The sequence below is a fragment of the Danio rerio genome, chromosome 18 (assembly GCF_049306965.1).
Source record: "Danio rerio strain Tuebingen ecotype United States chromosome 18, GRCz12tu, whole genome shotgun sequence".
Lineage (NCBI taxonomy): Eukaryota > Metazoa > Chordata > Actinopteri > Cypriniformes > Danionidae > Danio > Danio rerio.
The window spans coordinates 51,433,645-51,457,500 of NC_133193.1; the positions used below are offsets into that span (position 1 = coordinate 51,433,645).

General features: G+C 37.3%; 1 protein-coding gene across 3 annotated transcripts in view; it reads right to left on the reverse strand.

Moving 5' to 3' along the window:
• ets1 (v-ets avian erythroblastosis virus E26 oncogene homolog 1) overlaps positions 1–23,856 on the reverse strand; it is a 98,617-nt gene that overhangs the window by 61,024 nt on the left and 13,737 nt on the right. For all 3 annotated transcript variants that reach the window (XM_073928806.1, XM_073928805.1, XM_073928804.1), the window contains one exon: positions 21,941–22,088. In XM_073928806.1, coding sequence (XP_073784907.1) covers positions 21,941–22,073 — 133 coding nt within the window. In that variant the 5' untranslated portion in view covers positions 22,074–22,088. The remainder of the gene's footprint in view (positions 1–21,940; positions 22,089–23,856) is intronic.

Here is a 23,856-nt window from a genome sequence, read left to right on the forward strand (position 1 = left end):
TTAAGATTGCATAAACATATGGCAAACCCTAAATAATATGTTTATCAACAGTCTAGTTTATGACAATCAGAATATTAGTTGTAGTATTTAAATAGTATTTGGCATTAATATTAATAATAATAATAATAATAATAATAATAATAATAATAATAATAACTATGTATCTTTATCTTTGTTATAATAATAATAATAAATATTATTATTATTATTATTATTATTATTATTATTATTATTATTATTATTAAAACATAAGCATAATAATAACAACAATAATAATAATAATTATTATTATTATAAAATTTTATTAATTTTATTATTGTGTTTATGGTATTTATAATAATAACTATAATAATAATATTAATTATCACTATTATTATCGTTATTATTATTATATTTATTAATATTATTATTATTATTATTAATATTAATATTTATTTATTTTATTTTTTATTATTATTATCATCATTAAAGTTGTTATTATTATTATCAGTATTTTTATAGTTATTATAATATTTACCATACTCATAATAATAATAATCATAATCATAATCATAATAAATATGTATCATTATTTTTATAATTATTTATTTATTATTTCTATAGTTATTATCATCATTATTATTATTATTAATAATAATAATAATAATAATAATAATAATAATAATAATAATAATAATATTGATAATAATAATAATAATAATAATAATAATAATAATAATAATAATAATAACCATAATAATAATAATAATAATAATAATAGTAATAATAATAATAATAATAATAATAATAATAATTAGTATTAGTAGTAGAAGTAGTCGTAGTAGTAGTAGTAGTAGGAGTAGTAGTAGTAGTAGTAGTAGTAGTAGTTATAGTGGTAGCAATTTTAAAGCAATTTTTAAGTTCAAAATTATTAAACTGGTCAACTAGATAATCCTTTAACTTGCACTTTAAGATCTTGCAAAAGAAAAAAAAACTCAACAAATATTACATTAATATATGTGAGTTATTAAAACTACTATTTTTTTTAATTGTCTATAAAACATATTTTTCTGATAATATATAGTTTAGTTATGTTTAGATTTTTGTTATATAGTATAGATCCAAACACCATCCCATCAACATCATCTTATAACAGCTTAAATAATGGGAAGGGGGAAGGGGGTTTAATGGAAGGAGTGAATCTGGCACTTTTCCCCTCCTGTCAGTCACTCATTCTCCAGTTCCTCGACCCCCTCTCACTGCTCCGCTTTGTTTTAAGTCTTAATGAGCTCCTTGTATGTAGTTTTAAAAGGATAGAGCAGGCTCCCTTGCGCCCAGAGGCGGCCATTAAGACTAATGGGCTCGCTGACTAATATCAGACACAGAGGTTTGCTGAGTGGCCCTTTTTCTCCTTTTAAGAAAGGACGCCATATATGTCTGCAGACTGTCACTGATATAAGGCTGTGATAAGTTTAATGATGCCATTTTTACTCCAGTGTGTCATAATCTGATTGGGTGCAACAGCTCTGTTTGCAATAATAATAATAATAATAATAATAATAATAATAATAATAATAATAATAATAATAATAATAATAATAATAATCAATAAAACTTGCTTAAATGACTACATTTATTTAAACAGGAGTATTTATTTATATTTATTTATTTATAATTAATTATTTTATTATTTTATTATTTATTTATTTATTTATTTTTATTATTCATTTAATTATATTTATTTGCTTATATTTTATATTTATTTATTTATTTTTATTATTATTCATTTATTTTTTATTTATTTTTATCTATTTATTTATTTAATTATATTTATTTATTTTTATTATTTTATTATTTATCGGTATTTATTTACTTATTTATTTTATTATTTATTTTTATTTATTTTTATTTTTTTATTTAGCTATGTTTATTTTTTATTATATATTTATTTATTTTTATTTATTTATTTATTTATATTTATTTATTTTTTATTTTTAATATTCATCATTTAAATTATTTTTATTTATTTATATTTATTTATTCATTTATTTATTTTTATTATTCATTTGTTTATTTTTATTATTTGTTTATTTGTTTGTTTATTTTTATTTATTTATTTTTATTAATATTTGTTTTTAATTATTTTATTATGTATTTATTCATATATATATATATATATATATATATATATATATATATATATATATATATATATATATATATATATATATATATATATATATATATATATATAATTTTTATTACTTTTTTTAATTAAGACTGTGGCTTCAGACTGAAGTAATGCTATTAAGCTTTAAAGAACATAAAAAGTTAAATATTAAATTAGATTATTAAATTAAATATATTAAATTAGTTAAGAATTAAATTCTAACAGAAAACAATTCCACAATTTTACAAATTTTACTGTATTTTTCATCATCACAAAGCTTTGTTATTCCAAACTTTTATCCGATTTTTTGTTTGTAGTAAATCGGATTTGTGAAGTGAACCTTTAAGTGAACTGATAAACCTTTAAAGACAGACATTTCAGGAGCCCAGAGGATGTTAATTGATTATATTCACCTTTACTAATTCAACTTATTTTAATAGCATGAATTGGAAAAACTACATTACCCATGATGCTGTACAAAACAGATCTACCAATCAGAAAGTAAGAGTGAGCAAAGTGCGCCAAAAGAGATCTTTAGCACTGCCCACTCCCATAAAGCTAAGTAAATTACTTCATTGAGATGTTCTCAAAATAAATAAATAAATGTTCAGTACACTGAAATATGGGTGGCAAAGTGGCTCAGTGGTTAGCACTGTCGTTTCAAAGCAAGACGGTCACTGGTTCGAGTCCCAGCTGGGCCAGTTGGGCTAGACTCAAACCCTGTTATCGCGATTAACTCCTCTCGCGAGCCACTGTACAAACTGGTAACAGCAGGAAACCCGTCCACATGGAGGTAAGTCGTCCATGTGGGGGTAAGCGTTAAGCTGGTTAGTGTGAAAAGGAACGGCATCATACTGCCCCATAGTGTTTGTTTTAAAGATGAAATGCAGCCATGCGTACCTCTGGCTACATAATTCGAGATCTCTAGAAATGTATACAAGGATATGTTTTCAAAATGAGTCTATGTTGTGAATGGAAAGAGTATTTCAGAAGCAGAGTCACTGATAAAGTTTACTCTAGTCTATATTTAATTTTTCCATGATTCTTGTCTTGTTGGTCGATGTAATAGAAGATAAAATATCATTATGTACTACCAGCCGGCCCTGACTGAGACCTGCATTGCTCCTGAACCGTAGTGTAACACGATTTCTCAGAAAGCTCATCTATGCAGCCAACACTTCTGGAACTATAACTTCTGCATGAACACGGGGGAGTTTTGGTTTTGATTCATAAAAGCGAAATCCATTCATTCTCCAACTTGGATCGCCAGCAACGTCTTAAGTTGTTGACTCCCCAAAACAAGCAGTCTCCAGGATACAGCGCAGGAAAACACACTTACTGGAAGAGCATGTGCTGCGTGTGCTTTAGGACTGCTGGATGGGAATTTAAGAGTTCATTACCTCCGTTCAGACACACACACACACACACTGCTCTGCTGTGGTCATGGTTTACACACGGTTATGCACAAGTACAGTACAGCATCAATAATGGATGTATTCGAGAAACAAGCCATGAGTGCTAACAGGAAGAATGAATGAATGAATGAATGAATGAATGAATGAATGAATGAATGAATGAATGAAAGGATAACAAAAATAAAAAAGAATGAGTAAATGAATGAAAGAAAGAAGAGAGAAAAAAGAAAGAAATAAAATAACAAATGAATGAATAAATGAATGAATGAATGAATGAATGAATGAATGAATGAATGAATGAATGAATGAATGAATGAATGAATGAACAACAAAATAAAAAGAATAATTAAATGAATGAAAGAAAGAAGAGAGAAAAAAGAAAGAAAGAAATAAAATAACAAATGAATGAATGAATGAATGAATAAATGAATGACTGAATGAATGAATGAAAGTATTGAATGAAAGAATAAATATATAAAAGAAGGGAGAAAAAATAAAAGAATGAATGAATGAATGAATGAATGAATTAATTAATTAATTAATTAATTAATTAATTAATTAATTAATTAATGAATAGAGAAGAAGAATGACAAATTCACGAACATGCAAATGAACGAACATACAAATGATCAAAAGAAAGAAAGAAATTATTTAATTAATTAATAGTTAAATTAACAAATATACGAATAAACAAACAAACAAACGATTGAAAGAAAAAAGAATGAATGAATGAAAGAAAGAAACAAAGGATTGAATGAATGAATGAATGAATGAATGAACGAACAAACAAAAAAAGAAAGAAAGAAAAATATTGAATGAATGAATTTATGAATGAATGAACGAACAAGTGAACATACAAATGAATGAATGAATGAATGAACAATCGAAAATAATGAATAAATGAATGAATAGGTGAATTAAAGAATTAATTAATTACCGAAAATACAAATGAACGAACAAACAAACGATTGAAAGAAAAAAGAAACAACAAATGAAAGAAAGAAACAAACGATAAAATGAATTAACGAATGAATGAAGGAATGAATGAAAGAATGAACGAACGAACGAAAGAAAGAAAGAAAGAAAGAAAGAAAGGAAAAAATGAATAAATGAATGAACAAACGAAAGAAAAAAATTAACGATCAAACGAAAGAAATGAATGATCGAATGAACGGACGGACGGACGAATGAAAAAAGAATGAATGGATGAATGAACAAACAAACCAACCAACCAACAAAAAAAGGAAAAAAAACGAAAGAATTGAAGAAAAAAATTAAGTTTTGAAAAAAGAGTGAATGAATGAAGGAATAAATGAACAAACAAACATACGAATGAACGATCAAACGATCAAAAGAAAGAAAAAAATAAAGGATTGAAAGAAATAATAATGAATGAATCAATTAATCTTTTACAAATAAACTGATAAACAGTGTGAAATCAAAATAAGTTATATGCCTTAAAACACATAAGTTGATGAATAAACTCTGAATCACACGTATCCCTTATAAACTGTGAATCAAAGTTCCAGCAGACACACTTCACCACACAATCTACTGTACACCACACTGCAGCACCAGATAAAGCAACACTGGGGAACTTACTATTGACTTTCTCACAGTGATACTGATCATTAAACAATGTAGCATTCACACGTCAATGAGTGTGTGTGTGTGTGTGTGTGTGTGTGTGTGTGGGTGTGTGTGTGTGTGTGTGTGTGTGTGTGTGAGCCTGTGTGCGCGTCTGAGTTAGTTAAACTGAACCCTAAAAAGCAGATGGGGGTTTACCGACGCTTGAACAAAGGCTAAGCTCTTTCTTATCAATTAGCACTGCTAAAAGGGACATCTCTCTCCTCCATTAGCTCCACCACGTGTCTGCTATTCACCCCATTGTGTGGCAAATTAAATTACATCCCTCCATCTCGCCTCTCCCCTCCTCCGGTCGCTTTTTCTTTGTTCACACACACTCAGACACACACACACATACACTCCGCTCTGCAGTCCATTGATCTGAGAGGTCAGAGAGCTGCTGTCGTCCTCCATCCATCACAAACTGCAGGAATGCAATGATACGCCGGCCAAGAGCCTTCAAAATACTGACTTTATTATCTCACACTCGTCTTATTGCACATCTGGATGACGCTGTCGCTTCTGTGTAACCTCAACGGCATCGTGGACTGAGAAATCCCAATATTCAGACATATATCATTCTACTTTACAAACACTGGGTACATTTTAGCACTCAAAACTTTTAAAGTTAGTCTATAATCAGCTTATTTTGAAGCCAATGATGTCCACAGATGATGATCAACACACTTTTATATCACTGCCTGCTTAGCTCCACCCATTAATTAACTCTGCTGTGACAACTCTCTTGTGTAAAAGTAAATTTATTAACTCCGCCTCCACTGAAAATGAGGAACACCAACTCCTACATCACTGCCTAATTAGCTCCACCCACTGATTAACACTGCAGCACGTAAATAACAAATTTACTGTGTAATAGTGTCTAAACTCCGCCTCCACTGATGATGATCAACACCTACTTCTACATAACTGCCTGTTTAGCTCCACCCACTTCTTGGATTTGCAGTAGATAAACATGCAATAGAGTCTAAACTCCGCCTCCCCATAGGATGATCCACGTCTACTTCTGCATCACTGTCAGTTTAGCTCCGCCCACTGATTCACACAGCAGCAAATAAATAACCACTTTATTGTATGTCTAAACTCCGCCTCTACAGAAAATGATCAACACCTACTTCTGCATCATTGCCTATTTAGCTCCGCCCACTGATTCACACTGCAGTAACAACTTTATTTTGTAATAATGCATCTAAACTCCGCCTCCAAGGAAGATGAGCAACACCTACTTCTGCGTCACTGCCTATTTAGCTCCGCCCATTGATTAACACTGCAGTAAGTAAATGACAACTTTTTGTGTAAAATTATGTCCATAAACTCCGCCTCCACTAAAGATAATCAACACCTAAAACTGCCTGTGTAGCTCCGCCCACTGATTCACACTGCAGTAAAAACTTTATTGCATAATTATGTGTCTAAACTCCGCCTCTAAAGATGATCAACACCTACTTCTGCATCATTGCCTATTTAGCTCCGCCCACTGATTCACACTGCAGTAAAAACTTTATTGCATAATTATGTCTAAACTCCGCCTCTAAAGATAATGATCAACACCTACTCCTTATCACTGCCTAATTAGCTCCACCCACTGCTTTACACTGTAGTAAGTAAATAACGACTTCATTATGTAATAATGTCTAAACTCCGCCTCCACCGAAGATGATCAACACCTACTTCTACATAACTGCCTGTTTAGCTCCACCCACTTCTTGGATTTGCAGTAGATAAATATGCAATAGAGTCTAAACTCCGCCTCCCCATAGGATGATCCACGTCTACTTCTGCATCACTGTCAGTTTAGCTCCGCCCACTGATTCACACAGCAGCAAATAAATAACCACTTTATTGTATGTCTAAACTCCGCCTCCACAGAAAATGATCAATACATACTTCTGCATCATTGTCTATTTAGCTCCGCCCACTGATTCACACTGCAGTAACAACTTTATTGTGTAATAATGTATCTAAACTCCGCCTTCAAGGAAGATGAGCAACACCTACTTCTGTCTCACTGCCTATTAAGCTCCGCCCATTGATTAACACTGCTGTGAGTAAATAACAACTTTATTGTGTAATAATGTGTCTAAACTCCGCCTCCACAGATGATGATCAACACCTACTCCAACATCACTGCCTATTTAGCTCCGCCCAGTGATTCAAACTGCAGTAAACAACTTTATTATATAGTAGTGTCAAAAGTTCGCCTCCAAAGATCAACACCAACTTCTAAATCGTGACTGTTTAGCTCCGCCCACTAATTCACACAGCAGTGGGTAAATATTCACTGAACTATGTACTGTAATAGTGTCTAAACTCCGCCTTCACTGAAGATGATCAACACCTACTTCTACATCATGACTGTTTAGCTCCGCCCACTGATTCACACTGCAGTAGGTAAACAACTCTACTGTGTAATTATGTGTCTAAACTCCGCCTCCAAAGATAATAATCAACACCTACTCCTACATCACTGCCTAATCTGCTCCGCCTACTGCTTCACACTAAGTAAATAGCAATTTTTATTATTTAATAGTATCTAAACTCCGCCTTCCCTGAAGATGAGCAATACCTACTTTGACTTTGCTGCCTTTTTAGCTCCTCCCAGTGATACAAGCGGCAGTTTAAACTGTTTAAACTCCACCTTCAGAGATGATGATGAACACCTACTTGTACATTACTGCCTATTTAGCTCCGCCCACTTCTCTGCTTCACACTGTAGTAAGTAAATAATTACTTTATTATGCAAAAGTATCTAAACTCCGCCTCCACTGTAGATCAGTAACACCTACTTCGACTTCGCTGCCTATTTAGCTCCGCCTATTGATTCATGCTATAGTACGTGACAACTTCATTATGTAATAGTGTCTAAACTCCGCCTCCACAGAATATGATCAACACATATTCCTACATCACTCCCTGTTTAGCTCCGCCCACCGATTCACGCAGTAGAAACAACTTCATTGTGTGATAATGTCTAAACTCCGCCTCCAAAGATGATGATCAACACCTACTTTTACATAACTGCCTGTTTAGCTCCGCCCACTGCTTCAATTTGCAATAGATAAATATGCAATAGAGTCTAAACTCCGCCTCTACATAAGATGATCCACATCTACTTCTGCATCACTGTCAGTTTAGCTCCTCCCATTGATTCATACTGCAGTAAGTGAACGGCGTCCGCCCTTTAGTCTTCGTTTTAAAGATGAAATGCAGCCATACGTACTTTTGGCTACATATTTCACATTCTCCAGAAATGTATATAGGGCTACGTTTTCAGAATGAGCCTGTGTTGCATTAAGTCCTCTACATCTTGAATGGGATGAGGGCGAGCATATTAACAGCACATTTGAATTTTTCATGTGACCTGTCCCTTTAATTATGCAAATACCAAATGTTCAGCTTGCATAAGTGTTTTGCATACATTTGATTTTGTAACATCATGTTGCACAGGTCACCTTAGTGAAAACCATAATGAAGAAATAAAATGATTTGGAGAGGAACTGAAGTTAGTTTCGACACTTGACCTCGTCAAGTGGAGCTGGAGTCCTCGACTTTCACTCATGCGCACTTATAACTCTCTCTCTCTCCCTCTCTCTCTCTCTCGTTTTGTTTTACAGTTGGGGGAAGTGTGTGCAGGACTGATTAGCATCACTGTTTCCTCCTTTCCCATAACCCCCAGACCCCCGCCAGTCGTCTGTTTATTTTAACCCAGAAAAAATGGGCCTTGGCCCGCGAGGACGTGCCCCTCATCAGAGACAGCACTCTCCTCCAAACACACACACACATCTGTATTCAGAGATACCAGCATAACACACACACATGCAAGCACACATACAGAGATATTACTGTAAAAGATGCTTCCATACAATATCGTCTGTATGTACATAGACACACACACACACACACACACACACACACACACACACACACACAACATGCAGTTTCTCCTCAGTTCAACTGTCCAGTTGTCAAATCGCATAAAATGTAAGCCAGCGGTACCAGAGCTGAATTACACAGCTGTCAGTGTGTGTGTGTGTGTGTGTGTGTGCATGTGTGTGCGCCACTGACTGACTTTAATGGAGCTGAGAGGATGTGTGTGTATTTACATGTGTGCACGTTTGAGTCACACAACTTTCTGTATGAGAGTGTAATTTAGGTGACAGGTTGACAAATATAAGGAGCACTAATAACTTTTTTTTTTAGAAGTGCTAACAAATAATGTATACGTTTACTGTGCATTATTCTGATTGGCGGAATTACTGCACAGCATCATGGGTAATGGAGTTTTTCCCTGCTATTAAGTACAATAGTCAATTCTTTTTTATTAGATTGGATTAGATTCAACTTTATTGTCATTACACATGTACAAGTACAAGGCGACGGAATGCAGTTTAGGTCTAACCAGCAGTGCGATAGCAGCAAGTGCAGGATACAGGTATACATTATTAAGTGCAGTTATAGAAAAACTATGGTGATATTTACAGATGGATGTACTATGAACAATATATGCAGGTTGCATTAGCTATGAACAGAGATTAACGATAGATGAATATATGCTCAGGTTGCTATTGTTAATCAGTGTGCAGATGGGTAAACATACATGCCCCGCCCCCTTCAGTACGCTTCTCATTTGATGTGCTTGAGCTCAACCAATCTTACTGGCAGAGCTGTGATAAATCAAAACGTTATTGGCTGATTTTTAAAGGGGAGGGGCTACTATATACTCCACCCTGTCTTCATGTTTCAGTTAAGATTACGTCAGACATCACTTGAAAAATTGCACCACTTCATTTCATCTTATTTTCCCATACAGTCATTCATTAGTTTTCCTTCAGCTTAGTCCCTTATTTATCAGGGGTGACCACAGTGGAATGAACCACCAACTATTCCGGCATATATATTTTTTACGGAGCAGATGCCCTTCCAGCTGCAACCCAGTACTGGGAAACACCCATTCACAGTCTCATACACACACTACCGTCGATTTTATTTACCCAAGTCATGTGTTTGAACTGTGGGGGAAACCGGAGCACCCAGAGGAAACCCACGCCAACGTAACCCCCACTGTTCTACACCGTCCAACCCGCTCCGAGCTGGGATCGAACCGGCAACCTTCCGCATGGGAGTCGGTTGCTCTACCAAGGAGGCTAAAGACCATGGCCTTTAGCGATTGTCGCTAGGGCACCTTTAGAGGTCAGAGGAGTGAGGTTTACCTGCACAGCACACACTAGCTGGCCTCCAGGTGAACTAACACAGGGTGAACATGCAAACTCCACACAGAAATGCCAGTTGACCACCAGGCTGGGACTCGAACCAGTGACCTTAATGCTGTGAGGCCACAGTGCTACCCACTGCACCACCATGTCACCCTATTTCAATACTGAAAGTGTGTTATTGCATATTGCATGCTTGATATTTGGTGCATGATCTGTAAAAAACAAGAGTCTCCTCTCTGTGTTACCACACATGCATACTTAGTGTACTACACCAGTGCACAAAATAGTACAGATGAATACCTTCTTGATGGACTGGAGGAGCGGCAGCGCATGATACGTTACAGAAAACTGACACACTCTACATGCAGGACCCATATGTGTAGCCGTTTACAGCTCGTCTCTGGTTTAACTGCCTGCACCTGCAAATACAGCCTGCAGATGCAGGAGTACAGCAAACGCTCAAGCTTTCTGAAAGCACGTGGGTGTCAGCGCTTGTCTATATGTGTTATGGTGTATTGTGAGGCATGTTATTGCCGCATACCTGGAAACCAGAGCCTGGTCGGCAGTTTCCAAATAGACATTAGATGAAATATGGTAACACTTTACTATAAGATTGTCTTAGTTAATGTTAATGCGTTTACTACCAATGAACAATACATTTAGTACAGTGTTTGTTCATGTTTGTTAATGTTCATGGTTAGTTTGTGTTAACTCACGGTGCCTGCATGTTAACAAGCATGAATTTGGATGTTCATAATGCATTATTAAATGTTGAGCTAATAAATGCTGTATATCATTCACTCATTCATTTTTTTGTTGGCTTAGTCCCTTTATTAATCCAGGGTCGCTACAGCGGAATGAACCGCCAACTTATCCAGCTAGTTTTTACGCAGCGGATGCCCTTCCAGCCGTCTTTGGAAACATCCACACACACATTCACACACTCAAACACTAAGGATAATTTAGCCTACCCAATTCACCAGTACCGCATGTCTTTGGACTGTGGGGGAAACCGGAGCACCCGGAGGAAACCAACACGAATGGTGGGAGAACATGCAAACTCCACACAGAAAGGCGAGGACCTTCTTGCAACCTTCTTGCTGCGAGGCGACAGTGATAGCTACTGCGCCACTGAATCACCTGTACTAGTTAGTAAATACATTAACCTTATTGTAAAGAGTGACATAAAATACACCTTCATATGCAAGTAATTCAATAAATATCATAATGTAGAGCACTTTAGCACAATATTAAATCACGCAGACAGGAAAATATGACATCTGGTAAGTCAAATCATGAATTAAAAAGAATTTTAGTCAGTCGTTTCTCTGGAAATTACATCAGGAGTGAGATTCGCTCACATCTTTCCGAAGGCTTTTCTTAGCTGTTTTGAAATTGATGGAAAATCGGACGTAACCCTGGACTTAAAAAAGAGAATGTCAGCTTTGAGGTGGGCTTAACTTCGTTAGTAATGGAGTAAGGGAAGCACAAACATTTGCCATTCATTTTCTATAGGTGACAATCAAAAGGAATATAGTATGAGGGATTGACAGAAGAGTGGAAAAGACATTTAGAAAGTTTCTAAAAAAGTGCAAAACTTAAAGGGTCATGACACCCCACCCTTTCGGTTCAGGTCCACATCAGAATTCTTTCAAAAGATGCATGATGATGGGCGTGGAGCTCTGCGAGCAAAGGGCAGGAGTGGGCGTGGCCAGCAGAGCCGGGGAGAAGGAGGGGAACGAACAACTGTTGTCAGTGGGCTCACAAAATGAGACACAAACCGTGAGGAGACGCATGATTTTATAGATTACAAAGTTAAAATGCAAAGAAATAAACCAACCCAAGCTCATTCTGAAAATGTAGTCCAGCGGACGTTTCTGGAGACAGCGGAATACGTCCCGGGAGATACCTACGGCTGCATTTATTTTTTTCAAGCGAACGCTGCAGGGCGGTGTGACGCTGTTCCCTTTCGCGCTTGCCGGCCGGCCAGCCGACCGCTTACCTCCTTGTGGAGGGCTTCCTTGCTGCAACCCGTTTGTCCACTCAGCGCACTGTGTACGTCAGCAGGCTCGAGATGCAGAGAGGAGCTGACCACGGCGATTGGTTTCGAGTCCGGGGAAGAGCGGTTCCAGCAATCAGGTAAGACAAAAACAGAATCCCAAAAATTAAGTGAACGAGTTTCGTAACAGGGTGAGAACGCAGTGAAATTCGAAAAAATCAGGGCTTTTCTTTTTTCGGACGGCTTTTGTAAACTGTCGCTCGGGTTTAGAATAAGCAAGCGGGTGGGCGGGTCGATCGGTAAGATTGGTTGGGTTTAGGGAAGAAGGAGGGCAGGTCGGCCGATTGGCCGGTCGTGCAGTCAATCATCCGGTCAGTCGGACAGCGGCCTCTGGTGGGTTCACGCAAGAACAGCGCGGGCGCAAACTGCGGATTCGCAAAAACAAAAACTGCAGCCGTACGTACCTGCCGGGATGTATTCCGTGGTCTCCAGAAACGTCCGCGGGACTACGTTTCCACAATGAGCCTGGGTTGAAATAAACAGTAATTTAAGTCCCTGCTACATTTGTCATTCGTAATTTCATATAAACACAACCACAATTTGTATCATTATAAAGATAATGGTGTTCATATAAGCACTATAAATGAGGACTTCTCCCTCAATCCCCGGGTCTGAATGCAGACTCAGTGCAGCAGGTCTCTTGCCCGGTCTATTTTAACTATTGGCCCTGCTGGTAATCTAAAGGATTTAGGCGAACACAGCAGCACAGTGATGTGTCTAAATGTGAACGAACTTCTGATAAAAGACAACGTCTGCCATTCTCCAATTCTCGCACTGCTCTCCCGACAAAAATGCTTGCTGCATTCAAACAGCTTTGCTGTATCGGTCCTGAAAGGATCGCGGGGAAAAAATAACTCTTAAATCACAATGTTTGCGTAAACTATGCCTTTAATGCCATTCCATTGGAACTTGTATGCAATGCATTTAAATATATTTGTAACAAGCCACCTAAAATCATACAAAAACCACCAATTTACCATCTTTACATAGATTTGTTCTCATGCAAATGTACAATAGCCTCAGTTCAACATGTTTAGGCAAAAAAGTCAGAGTAACTGCTTATGCCAGAGCTTCTAGGTGACAGAAGGGCGGCCCGTTTCAGTCTGACTAACAGCTGTATCAGTCCAACGGTTTCTGCATGCGGTGGCTTGGATGACAGTTCTAGAGTGTGTTTTGAGGTTACCGTCTCTCACAGGCGAGCTCCTTCACTGGTTTAGATTTGACTAAACCGTGCCTCAGCCATGACTAAAGAAACAACCGAAAACAACAGCTCTGAATTCTGCTGGCACTATTAAGCTTCCTATAAACCAGGGTTTTTCAGTCCTCTTGCATCACCACACTGCGCATTTCTTATGCTTCTCTTTTCATATAAGACGTTTATTCGTATTCAACGATTCAAGTGCCCTGCAAAGTCAACTCCGCAGGATATTTTGCCATGATTTCAGTTTGTAGGAAGCATATATGATTTGGTGTGAATTATGTGGTACTATATTGCATTTATTTATGGAGGTCATACTCCACGCTTAAGCAGGAAGTGCTATTGTTTAAATATGTGAGTGAAATTTAATTCAACTTGAAATTAGGGTTTCTTAGGGGCTGCATGGTGGCGCAGTGGGTAGCACGTTCATCTCACAGAAGGTCACTGGTTCGAGCCTCAGTTGGCGTATCTGTGTGGAGTTTGCATGTTCTCCCTGTGTTCGCGTAGGTTTCCACGTAACACCATGAGCGGACAAACTGGTTGCAGCGGGAAAGCCCTCCACTTGTAGGTGGGCTGTGTTGCGTCACACCGCCCCGTAGAGTTCACTCGAAAAAAACGAAATGGGGACATACGTACCTCCGGCCACGTAATTTGGGCCTAAACGTGAATAAACTCCTGATAAAAGACAACGTCTGCCACTCTCCAATTCTCGTACTGCTCTCCCGACAAAAATGCTTGCTGGACACATACAGCAACTGACAGGATTGCGGGGAAAAACATGCAACAAACCCCATGGATCATGCAGACAAAAAAACATACAACACTTCATGCTATGTGCCGTGGGTCCGTGAACGCAGTCTCACCCAGTCATCAACATTGGGTCCCACAGCTTGGCACTGGCAGACTTGCCTTCCGAAGTCATGAATATTTAACAAGCAAGCTCTTTTTGTAGGATAAGAAAACTCCGCTATGAATAATAATGAAAAACCAAGGCAACATCACTCCACTTGCAGTTTTGCGCTACGTCACAGATTTTGATCCGCCCCAAACATCATTTTAAACCCGGAAGATGAAATCAGCTGACAAAAGCTCAAAATTATCCAGTTTTTGCCACAAGTACAGCTGACAGGTGCTAACATTGTCTTAAGTGATGCTTAACTGTGCGTTCACATAGAAGGTGGTGAGAGCGTCAAAGGTGGCTCTGGCCGCCCTGGCGACAACGCTGTCTGCCTTCAGCTCCGGCAGTGAGAGCGTCAAAATTCCCTACATTGATCTTGGATTTAAAGGGGCCGATGCAGAATGTCATGTAAGTAACATTCCTGCATTAAACATGCTTTCTAGCGTGAAAATGGTGCACACTTTTTTATCAAATTCATTTAACTACGAAGACCATGTGCATGTGAGGCTTTGCTCCACTTATCCAATATGTATATATATATATATACATTAATGCATATCAGTAACTCTGCAGTAACTTTTTTAATCAACCCAAGCTCATTCTGGAAACGTAGCCCCGCGGACATTTCTAGAGACTGCGATTTACGTGGCCGGAGGTACATATGGCCGCGTTTTTTTGTTTTTTTTTCGAGCGAACGCTGCGGGGCAGTGTGATGCCGCTTCACTCCTCCTCTTCGCGCTCGCCGGCTAACGGCTCGCCTCCGTGTGGAGGGCTTTCCCACCTCAACCAGTTTGTCCGCTTAGCTTGCAGCGTTATGTCGGCAGAGCAGAGGCCCAGAGATAGGAGGAGCCAGCCACAATCAGGTAAGATGAAAAACAGAATCCAAAAACAAAAATAAGTTCGCAACGGGGCGAGATCTGAAAACGCGGTCAAAATCGGACGAGGACTTTTGCTTTTTTTTCTGGATGGCTTTTGCAAATCGTCGCTTGGGTTTAGAGAAGGAGGAGGAGGGCGGCTGGGTCAGCCGATTGGCCGCCCGGTCGATCGTTCAGTCGTTCAGCCAGTCAGTTGGACGGACGGCCGCTCGACAGCGGCCTCCGGCGGCTTTTCACGCGAAAACAGTGCAGGCGAGAACAGCGTGGGGGCGAACAACGGCCTCTCGCGGATTCGCAAAAACAAAAACTGCTCAAATACGAACCTCCCGAGATGTATTTCGCGGTCTCCAGAAACCTCCGCGGGGCTACGTTTCCACAATGAGCCCGGGTTGTTTTTAATGTATGCTCCTGTTAGAAAAATTGCAAATAATTGGAAATCCAACGCAATAATCAAACCCTTGGGAACATGTGTGGTTGGAACCAAAGTTCACAGTGACTGTGTTCTCTGGACTCCTCTCAAGCGGTGGACTTCTTCATTCTGATTGCTTGCAGCCGAACTGCGTCATAGCTCATTACCATAAAGTTAACTTGATTTCAACTCTCCTCGACGCCCACATCGGCGAAGATGCGCCGTGCTGCTCCTTGCCGCTTAATGCTGCTGGCTCTCATTGAAAATGAATGACTTCAGGCTACTTTGACGCTCTCGCCGCTTTCAGTCTGAACATACAGTAACACACACATATCTCAAAAAAAGTACTCCAGGGTTTCTTGAACCTTTAAACGGCTTTTCATCTCGTTTTACGCTTCTAAATAAATGCTTGAGTCTGTTTAACTGATTATATTTAAGTTACATCACAACATCAATGCTGTAAAAGGAGCCGTATGAAACTGAAAGTAGTCACATTAACATGAATGCTGCGCACATCCCCTATGCAGCATACAAGAGGGTAAATGGAAACACCAAACATGAGAGCGTTCACATGCAGCACCTCGGAGGAAAAAGTTCAAGAGGTCGTTTCTTTCCAGTTGACATTGTTTATGATGCTGCAGCGTATTCAGGCCAAGCTGGAGGCTTTTAGTGAGTGTCTCCAGCAACAAACATCAGCAAATCCCATCAAACCCGACTCGCTCCGGACCCCCGCATGCTCCCTGAGGGGCCCTGAGGCTTGGGAAAAGGACGGCCGCTGCTGAGCCCTCGCGCCCTCGTACCCTTGTGGCCTTGTGTCCTATTTGCGGAGGGTGTCAAATGATAGTTGGTGCCACTAGCGGATCCAGCCCAACACACACATGCATATATACTGCTATAGTCAGAATTATTAGCCCCCCTGAATTATTAGATCCTCTGTTTATTTTTCCCCCAATTTGTGTTTAACGGAGAGAAGATTTGTTCAACACATTTCTAAACATAATAGTTTTAATAACTCATCTCTAATAACTGATTTATTTTATCTTTGCCATGATGACAGTAAATAATATTTAACTTGATATTTTTCAAGACACTTCTATACAGCTTAAAGTGACTATTAAAGGCTTAACTAGGTTAATTAGGTTAACTAGGCAGGTTAGTGTAATTAGGCAAGTTATTGTATAACAGTGGTTTGTTCTGGAGACTATCGAAACAAAAATTAGCTTAAAGGGGCTAATAATTTTGTCCTTAAAATGGTGTTTAAAAATTTCATAACTGCTTTTATTCTAGCCGAAATAAAACAAAAAAGCCTTTCTCCAGAAGAAAAAATATTATCAGACATACTGTGAAAATTTCATTGCTCTGTTAAACATCATTTGGGAAATAATTGAAAAGGCTATGGTACTTTTGTTGTTTTTTTATATAATATAACATAAATATAAATATAACTACCAGCTGTGACAGTTTAATAAAAGATAGTAGTTTGTAATCAGATAATCAGTTAAGATAATCAGTTTATAACTATATTATATATTGTCAGGGCCGGAGCAAGCTGAACTGCCGTTCTAGGCAAAGGATGATCACGCCGCCCTCAACCCTAAAATGAAGGGGGGGGGGGGGGGGGGGTCGCGGACGCTGCCCTCTCTATTCCGCCGCCCTAGACGCGAATATAACTGAGGACATGGGTGGAGAGGGTAGTGTTGCGGACGCCGCCCTCACTATTCTGCCACCCTAGGCGGTCGCCTAGGTTGCCTCTATGGACACGCCGACCCTGTATATTGTGTAAATGATTAACTATAGTAAGCTAATTCTTTTTATTGTGCCACATTATTGTTTGCTACTTATACTTTACAACAAAGTGCTTTTAACCAAGTATGATAAAATTAAGATCCTGAATTAAGGCTCCTACACACTGGGACGCTTTTCCTTTGTGTTTATCGTCAGCGTTTTACGAGATGTTTTTCAGTATTCAAAATTTTCACTGGCGTCAAGCTGAAGAGTATGCAAAATCACTCTTAATGCACGTCAGCAAAAGTGCCGATTTGATTGGCGGAGAAAATTTTGACGCGTCAAAACAAAAAAAAAAACGCGTTTTTTTCAAAATGAAGCTTTTGCGCCTGCCGTTTTGCCCGTTGGTGTGCATGATTACATTGATGCCCGTTATGTAGTCGCGAGGCGTTAAACGTCGATGGAAAACGCGAGCAAAAACCGTCTCGTTGTGCACGGGCCTTCAGTTTATTACACTCAGTCCTACAATTAGACGGTCTATTATGTTTTCTTTGTTTATGTGGACACATGAATAAAGTCATAAGTGTTTTTAACCAATTATTTTTATTTACCTAATTTGAGTTCAGAAACTGCAGAGATGTTAAAATTATTGTTACTATATTATAATAATAATGACTGAAATGGGAAAACCATATTTGTGAAATTCAATAGGTGGCGACAATGCTGCGGAGTTAGTTGGTTAACATATACGGTTCGCCTAAATCGTGTGTGCTAGATTGTGTGTGCCTGAAGCGTGTGTGGTCCTGCGGTTCTGCAGCTGGATATATCTCCTTCCAGCAGCAACCATGTGGTCTCCCATGCAGGTACTGACCGAGCACAGCCCTGCTTAGCTTCTGTGGGTGACTAAGTGTTGCAGACAGCTAGCCAGCAAACCATTGGCGGCAATGAATTTCACCTCAAAACGACTCTTGTGCCAAGCTGAAACTACCAAAAGACTATTGCGCCACGTCTTGCGCCACACTGCGCCGGGTGTATGATAGGGCCCATACACTTCACTAAAAAGTGAAAATTGGTTGTTTTTGCGTTATTTCAAGCAAATTCGTACATCCGTTTTGAAACTAATTTTTTAAGCTGCGTCATGGCCATGAGATCCAAGCGTGTATTCCAGCGTGTAGACTGGACGTCTGTACCTGAGAGTGCCCTATTACGTCTCTGAGTGTGCTGCATTCATTCATGAGTAAGACTTGGTTTAAATTGTGCAACTTCATTAATATGCATGATAGCTTCCAAGACTGTTTTTTGCCTATTACATGGTTCAGACGACAGAGAGACGACACGTTGTGTTGCAAAAACAAGCGTGCAGTGTTGCTTTTATAATTTGCTCAAATATCTCGTTTGTCACGAGGGGCATGAATAAAATTCCTGACTAAAAGAGCCAAACTGCAGTTAAAGTCCACCATTTAATAATCTGTCAAAAAATTTGATTACTGGTTTTCATGTAAACACAGTCACTGTCTTTCTGCCCTGTGTGTGTGTGTGTTTGTTTTGCCTCTGTGAAAATCAGCGTGTGCCCAAACCGACACTCTCATTTTTATGCAAATTTTTACAGACCATCCCTCTTTTGCTCCTCCGACACTGCCCCCTAAACAGAGCTGGACACACCCACTTTCCTGACTTTTTCCAAAGTAGAGGTGTGAAAACACCCTGCTGAAACAAGGGGGTTTCATGGCCCTTCAAAGGCTTAACTGGGTTAATTAGGTTAATTTGACAAGTCATTGTATTACAGTGATTTGTTCTGTAGACAACTGAATTAATAATATTGTTTAAGGGGGCTAATATTTTTGACCTTAAAATGGATTTTAAAAAAGTTAAAAACTGCTTTTATTCTAGCCGAAATAAAACAAACAAGACTTTCTCCAGAAGAAAAAATATTATTGGAAATACGGTGAAAAATTCCTTGCTCAGTTAAACATCATTTGGGAAATATTTGAACATATATTTCTACATATGGTGCATGTCCACGCTTTTCCTAGCATTTTTTTTTTCAGATGCAGGGAGGCTGATGTCAAACACTGGGAGGAATGTTCTCCTTTTGAATAAACATTTAAAAAAAAATGTCCTGCACAGAAAAATCCAGAGCATGCAGTCACCTCCCCCATCTACCATCTCTCACACACAAACAAAACACACACACACACACACACATGCATGAGTGTGGCAGAGAAAACATTGTTCTCCGGGGGACGACAGGGACATTGACCCCCAAAGAGATGCTTTTACCAGATGCCTCGCAGTTTCCTCCTCCTCCCCAAAAACTCAAGTGTGTGTTTGCGCGTACATGCACGTTTCATGGTCACACATACACACATATATCTGGACGCCAAACAGTTTTCAACTTTATATTGAGTCAAGAGTGTGTTGACCTCATTCTGAGACAGACACTTGTGTTGTTTTGCTTTAAAATCAACGTGAAATGCTCACAGCCTATTATGAAACTTCATAGTGAAACAAGATTGACGATCTGATAAAGAAGGTTTGTACAAAACATTCATTTGCACAACATTTTCTGGAACGGAAAACTTATTTTGACAGCTTTTCCTTGAAAGGTGTTAAAGTGTGATGGTTATTTTTTTGTTGAAGTGAATTGGAGAATTTCAAACACCCATATACACTCATTCACACTACGGCCAATTTAGTTGATCAATTCCTCTATAGCGCATGTGTGGGGGATACCGGAGCACCCAGAGGAAACCCATTCCAAAATGGGGAGAACATGCAAACTCCACAGAGAATTTCCAACTGACCCAGCCGGGACTCGAATCGGTGACCTTCTTGCTGTGAGGCGACAGTGCTAACCACTGAGTCACCTTATCGCCAGCATGAGTACTTAACAATTTTAATAGCAACTGTGGACTACAGGAGTGTGTAAGCGCAGGCCTGTGGTGTCTTTTTACACTTTTATATCGCCATCTACTGGCCAGGCAAGGTTTCCACAGTGGAATGAACCGCCCAAAACTTTAAAATTACAAAGGAAGAATAAAGGGATGATTTTTTTGTCTTGTTTTTAGTATGTTGTTAATGTGTAAAATGTGTTGGATGAATTTTATTGATCAGTAGTGAATTGGATATTAAATTAAATTAAATTAAATTAAATTAAATTAAATTAAATTAAATTAAATTAAATTAAATTAAATTAAATTAAATTAAATTAAATTAAGGTGACACGGTGACGCAGTAGGTAGTGGTGTTGGTTCGAACTTCTGCTGGGTCAGCTGGCATTTCTGCGACACCAGATTAACAGCTTTATTAAGGACTAAGCCAAAAAATTTATAAATGAATGAAAATAAAATGTAACAAAACAAAATTAAAAATTGAATTAAATGATATTAAATTAAAATAAATACATAAATAAACAAATAAATAAACAACATTTGAATACCTTTTGCATTTTGAATAATGATAATATTTAATTAATAATAATTATTAGTATTCATATTAATTTAATTTAATTTAATTTAATTTAATTTAATTTAATTTAATTTAAAGAATTAAAATTTTTCATTTTTTGATAATAATAATATTTTGTGTTTTTATTACTGTAGCTTGTATATTAATATTTATAATTCTAATTTTATGAAATTTATTTTAAGTAATTAAGTATTAAGTTTATTTAATCAAATATGAAAAAGTTTATTTATTATTAGGTATTATTAAGTATTCAGTTTATTTGATGATTAATTTGTTTATTTAAGTATCATTTGAGCATGTTCGACTTTTAAATAATGACATTTTAAGTAAATTTAATAATTATCAAATGTCAAAACTTGATTAAAGTAATAATCAGCCTAACAGATGCAATGAACATACTTATTCTGATCTGAGGACATTATAATACATATGACTGACACATTTTGGTATATTCGAATACAAATTTATTATTAAATGGGATGTATTATATATTTATTGCCATTTCTGTGTGGAGTTTGCATGTTTCTTCTGTGTTCACGTGGGTTTCCTCTGAGTGCTCCGGTTTACCCCATAAGTCCAAGCACATGCGCTATAGGTGATTTGGGTAAGCTAAATTGTCTGTAGTATATGAGTGTGAATGAGTGTGTATGAATGTTTCCCAGTGATGGGTTGCAGCTGGAAGGGCATCATATGCTGGATAAGTTGGCGGTTCATTCCGCTGTGGCGACCCCTGATTAATAATGGGATTACGCCAAAAAGACAATTAAAGAATGAATATATATATACGCTAAAATATACGCTCCCCAAAATAAACCCCAAAAATATACGCTCACATCACACACACATGCACACTCACACACACACACACACAAACACAGTTCTCCTACCATTGTGGCTGTACTCGGGTCCATTGGGCACCTCCTGCAGGGTGATGTGTGTGTACGGTGGTTTGGGCGCAGCAGGGTTTTGTGGGTGACAGACGACAGGAGGCTGAATGTGAGGAAGCAGAGACACTGGCATCACACCACTCGACCTCTGCAAACACAAACACACACACACACACACAGATTAACAATGCAATCTCTCACATGGCCATTAAAAGCTTCAGTTCAATAACAGAATAAGCATTTTCTGATCATTTACTCAACATCATTTGGGAAATGTCTGAAAATGAAAAAAAATAAATAAATAAATAACAGGCGGGTGAATAATTTAGACTTCATCTGTATTTGTCGGTTCTCAGAAATGTAGCTCTGGGTACATATCTCCAATGAAAGGTCTGGGTTGAATAGTCATATATCTGAACGCTTGTTGAGTCAAAGCTCTTTTGTGTTTGAGGGCTTTTATTCATGATGGTTTTCCACCACTGAACGGCAGAGACTTGAACATGTGAAAATCCCTGTGTGGCCCGAGGCGGCTTGAGTTTCTCTAGAAGTAAAAACGCTTGAGAAGCAGTTTTTGCTCTTTTGATCTCGGCGGGACTCTGACGTCAGGCCAGGAGAAGGGGAAGTCAGACAGCCCAAGAAGAAGATGAAAAACACGAAAGAAAGAGAGAGAGACGCTACAAGAGAAGTTTGCTGACTCAACTGGTTCCACAATGGGGTCACAATATGCTTTTCAGATTTGGGGTTGTACTGCAGTCCTCTTCTGATGATGCACTTTTTATTTTTGTGCAACAGACAGTGATGATTTAGTTTCTTTAGCTTTTTGTTTGGTTGTTTTTATACCTTTTTTTCTAAAAGAAATCCTGAAGCAAAATCAAGAAACAGTGCTTTGCTTGGCTCTTTGCTCTCTCGTGTACAGTTTGTCTGTTTTGTGAGTCGCTTTGGGTAAAAGCGTCTGTTAAATGCATGAATGTAAATGAATATAAATGTAAGTTTGTCTTACATAAATTGGGAAATATTTAAAAAAGAAAGAATGTGTGTGTATATATGTTTTGTAAACTATATACAATTAATAATTAATTAATTAATTAATTAATAAAAAAAAAAAATATATATATATATATATATATATATATATATATATATATATATATATATATATATATATATATATATATATACATACACACACACACACACACACACACACATTTTTTCTTTTTTAAATATTTCGCAATTTATGTTTAACAGAGCAAGGACATTTTCACAGTAAGTCTGATAATATTTTTTCTTCTGGAGAAAGTCTTATTTGTTTTATTCCGGCTAAAAAAAAAAGCAGTTTTTATATTTTTTAAGCACCATTTTAAGGTCAAAATTATAAACCCCTTTAAGCTTTTTTTTTTAATAGTCTACAGAACAAACCACTGTTATACAATAACTTGCCTAATTGCCCTAACCTGCCTAGTTAACCTAATTAACCTAGTTAAGCCTTTAAATGTCACTTTAAGCTGTACAGAAGTGTCTTGAAGAATATCTAGTAAAATATTATTTACTGTCATCATGGCAAAGATAAAATCAATCAGTTATTAGAAATGAGTTACTAAAACCATTATGTTCAGAAATGTGTTGAAGAAATCTCTCCCTTAAACAGAAATTGAGAAAAAAATAAACAGGGGGGCTAATAATTTTGACTTCAACTGTAAAAATAAATAAATAAATAAATAAATATATATATATATATATATATATATATATATTTATATATATATATATATATATATATATATATATATATATATATATATATATATATATATAGAAGTAATTTATACAGCATTTTTTATCAACTTTTTAATTGCTTTATCACAGTTGTATTTTTTAATGCAAAAAAGACTGTGTAAACTGCAGATATAAAAGGT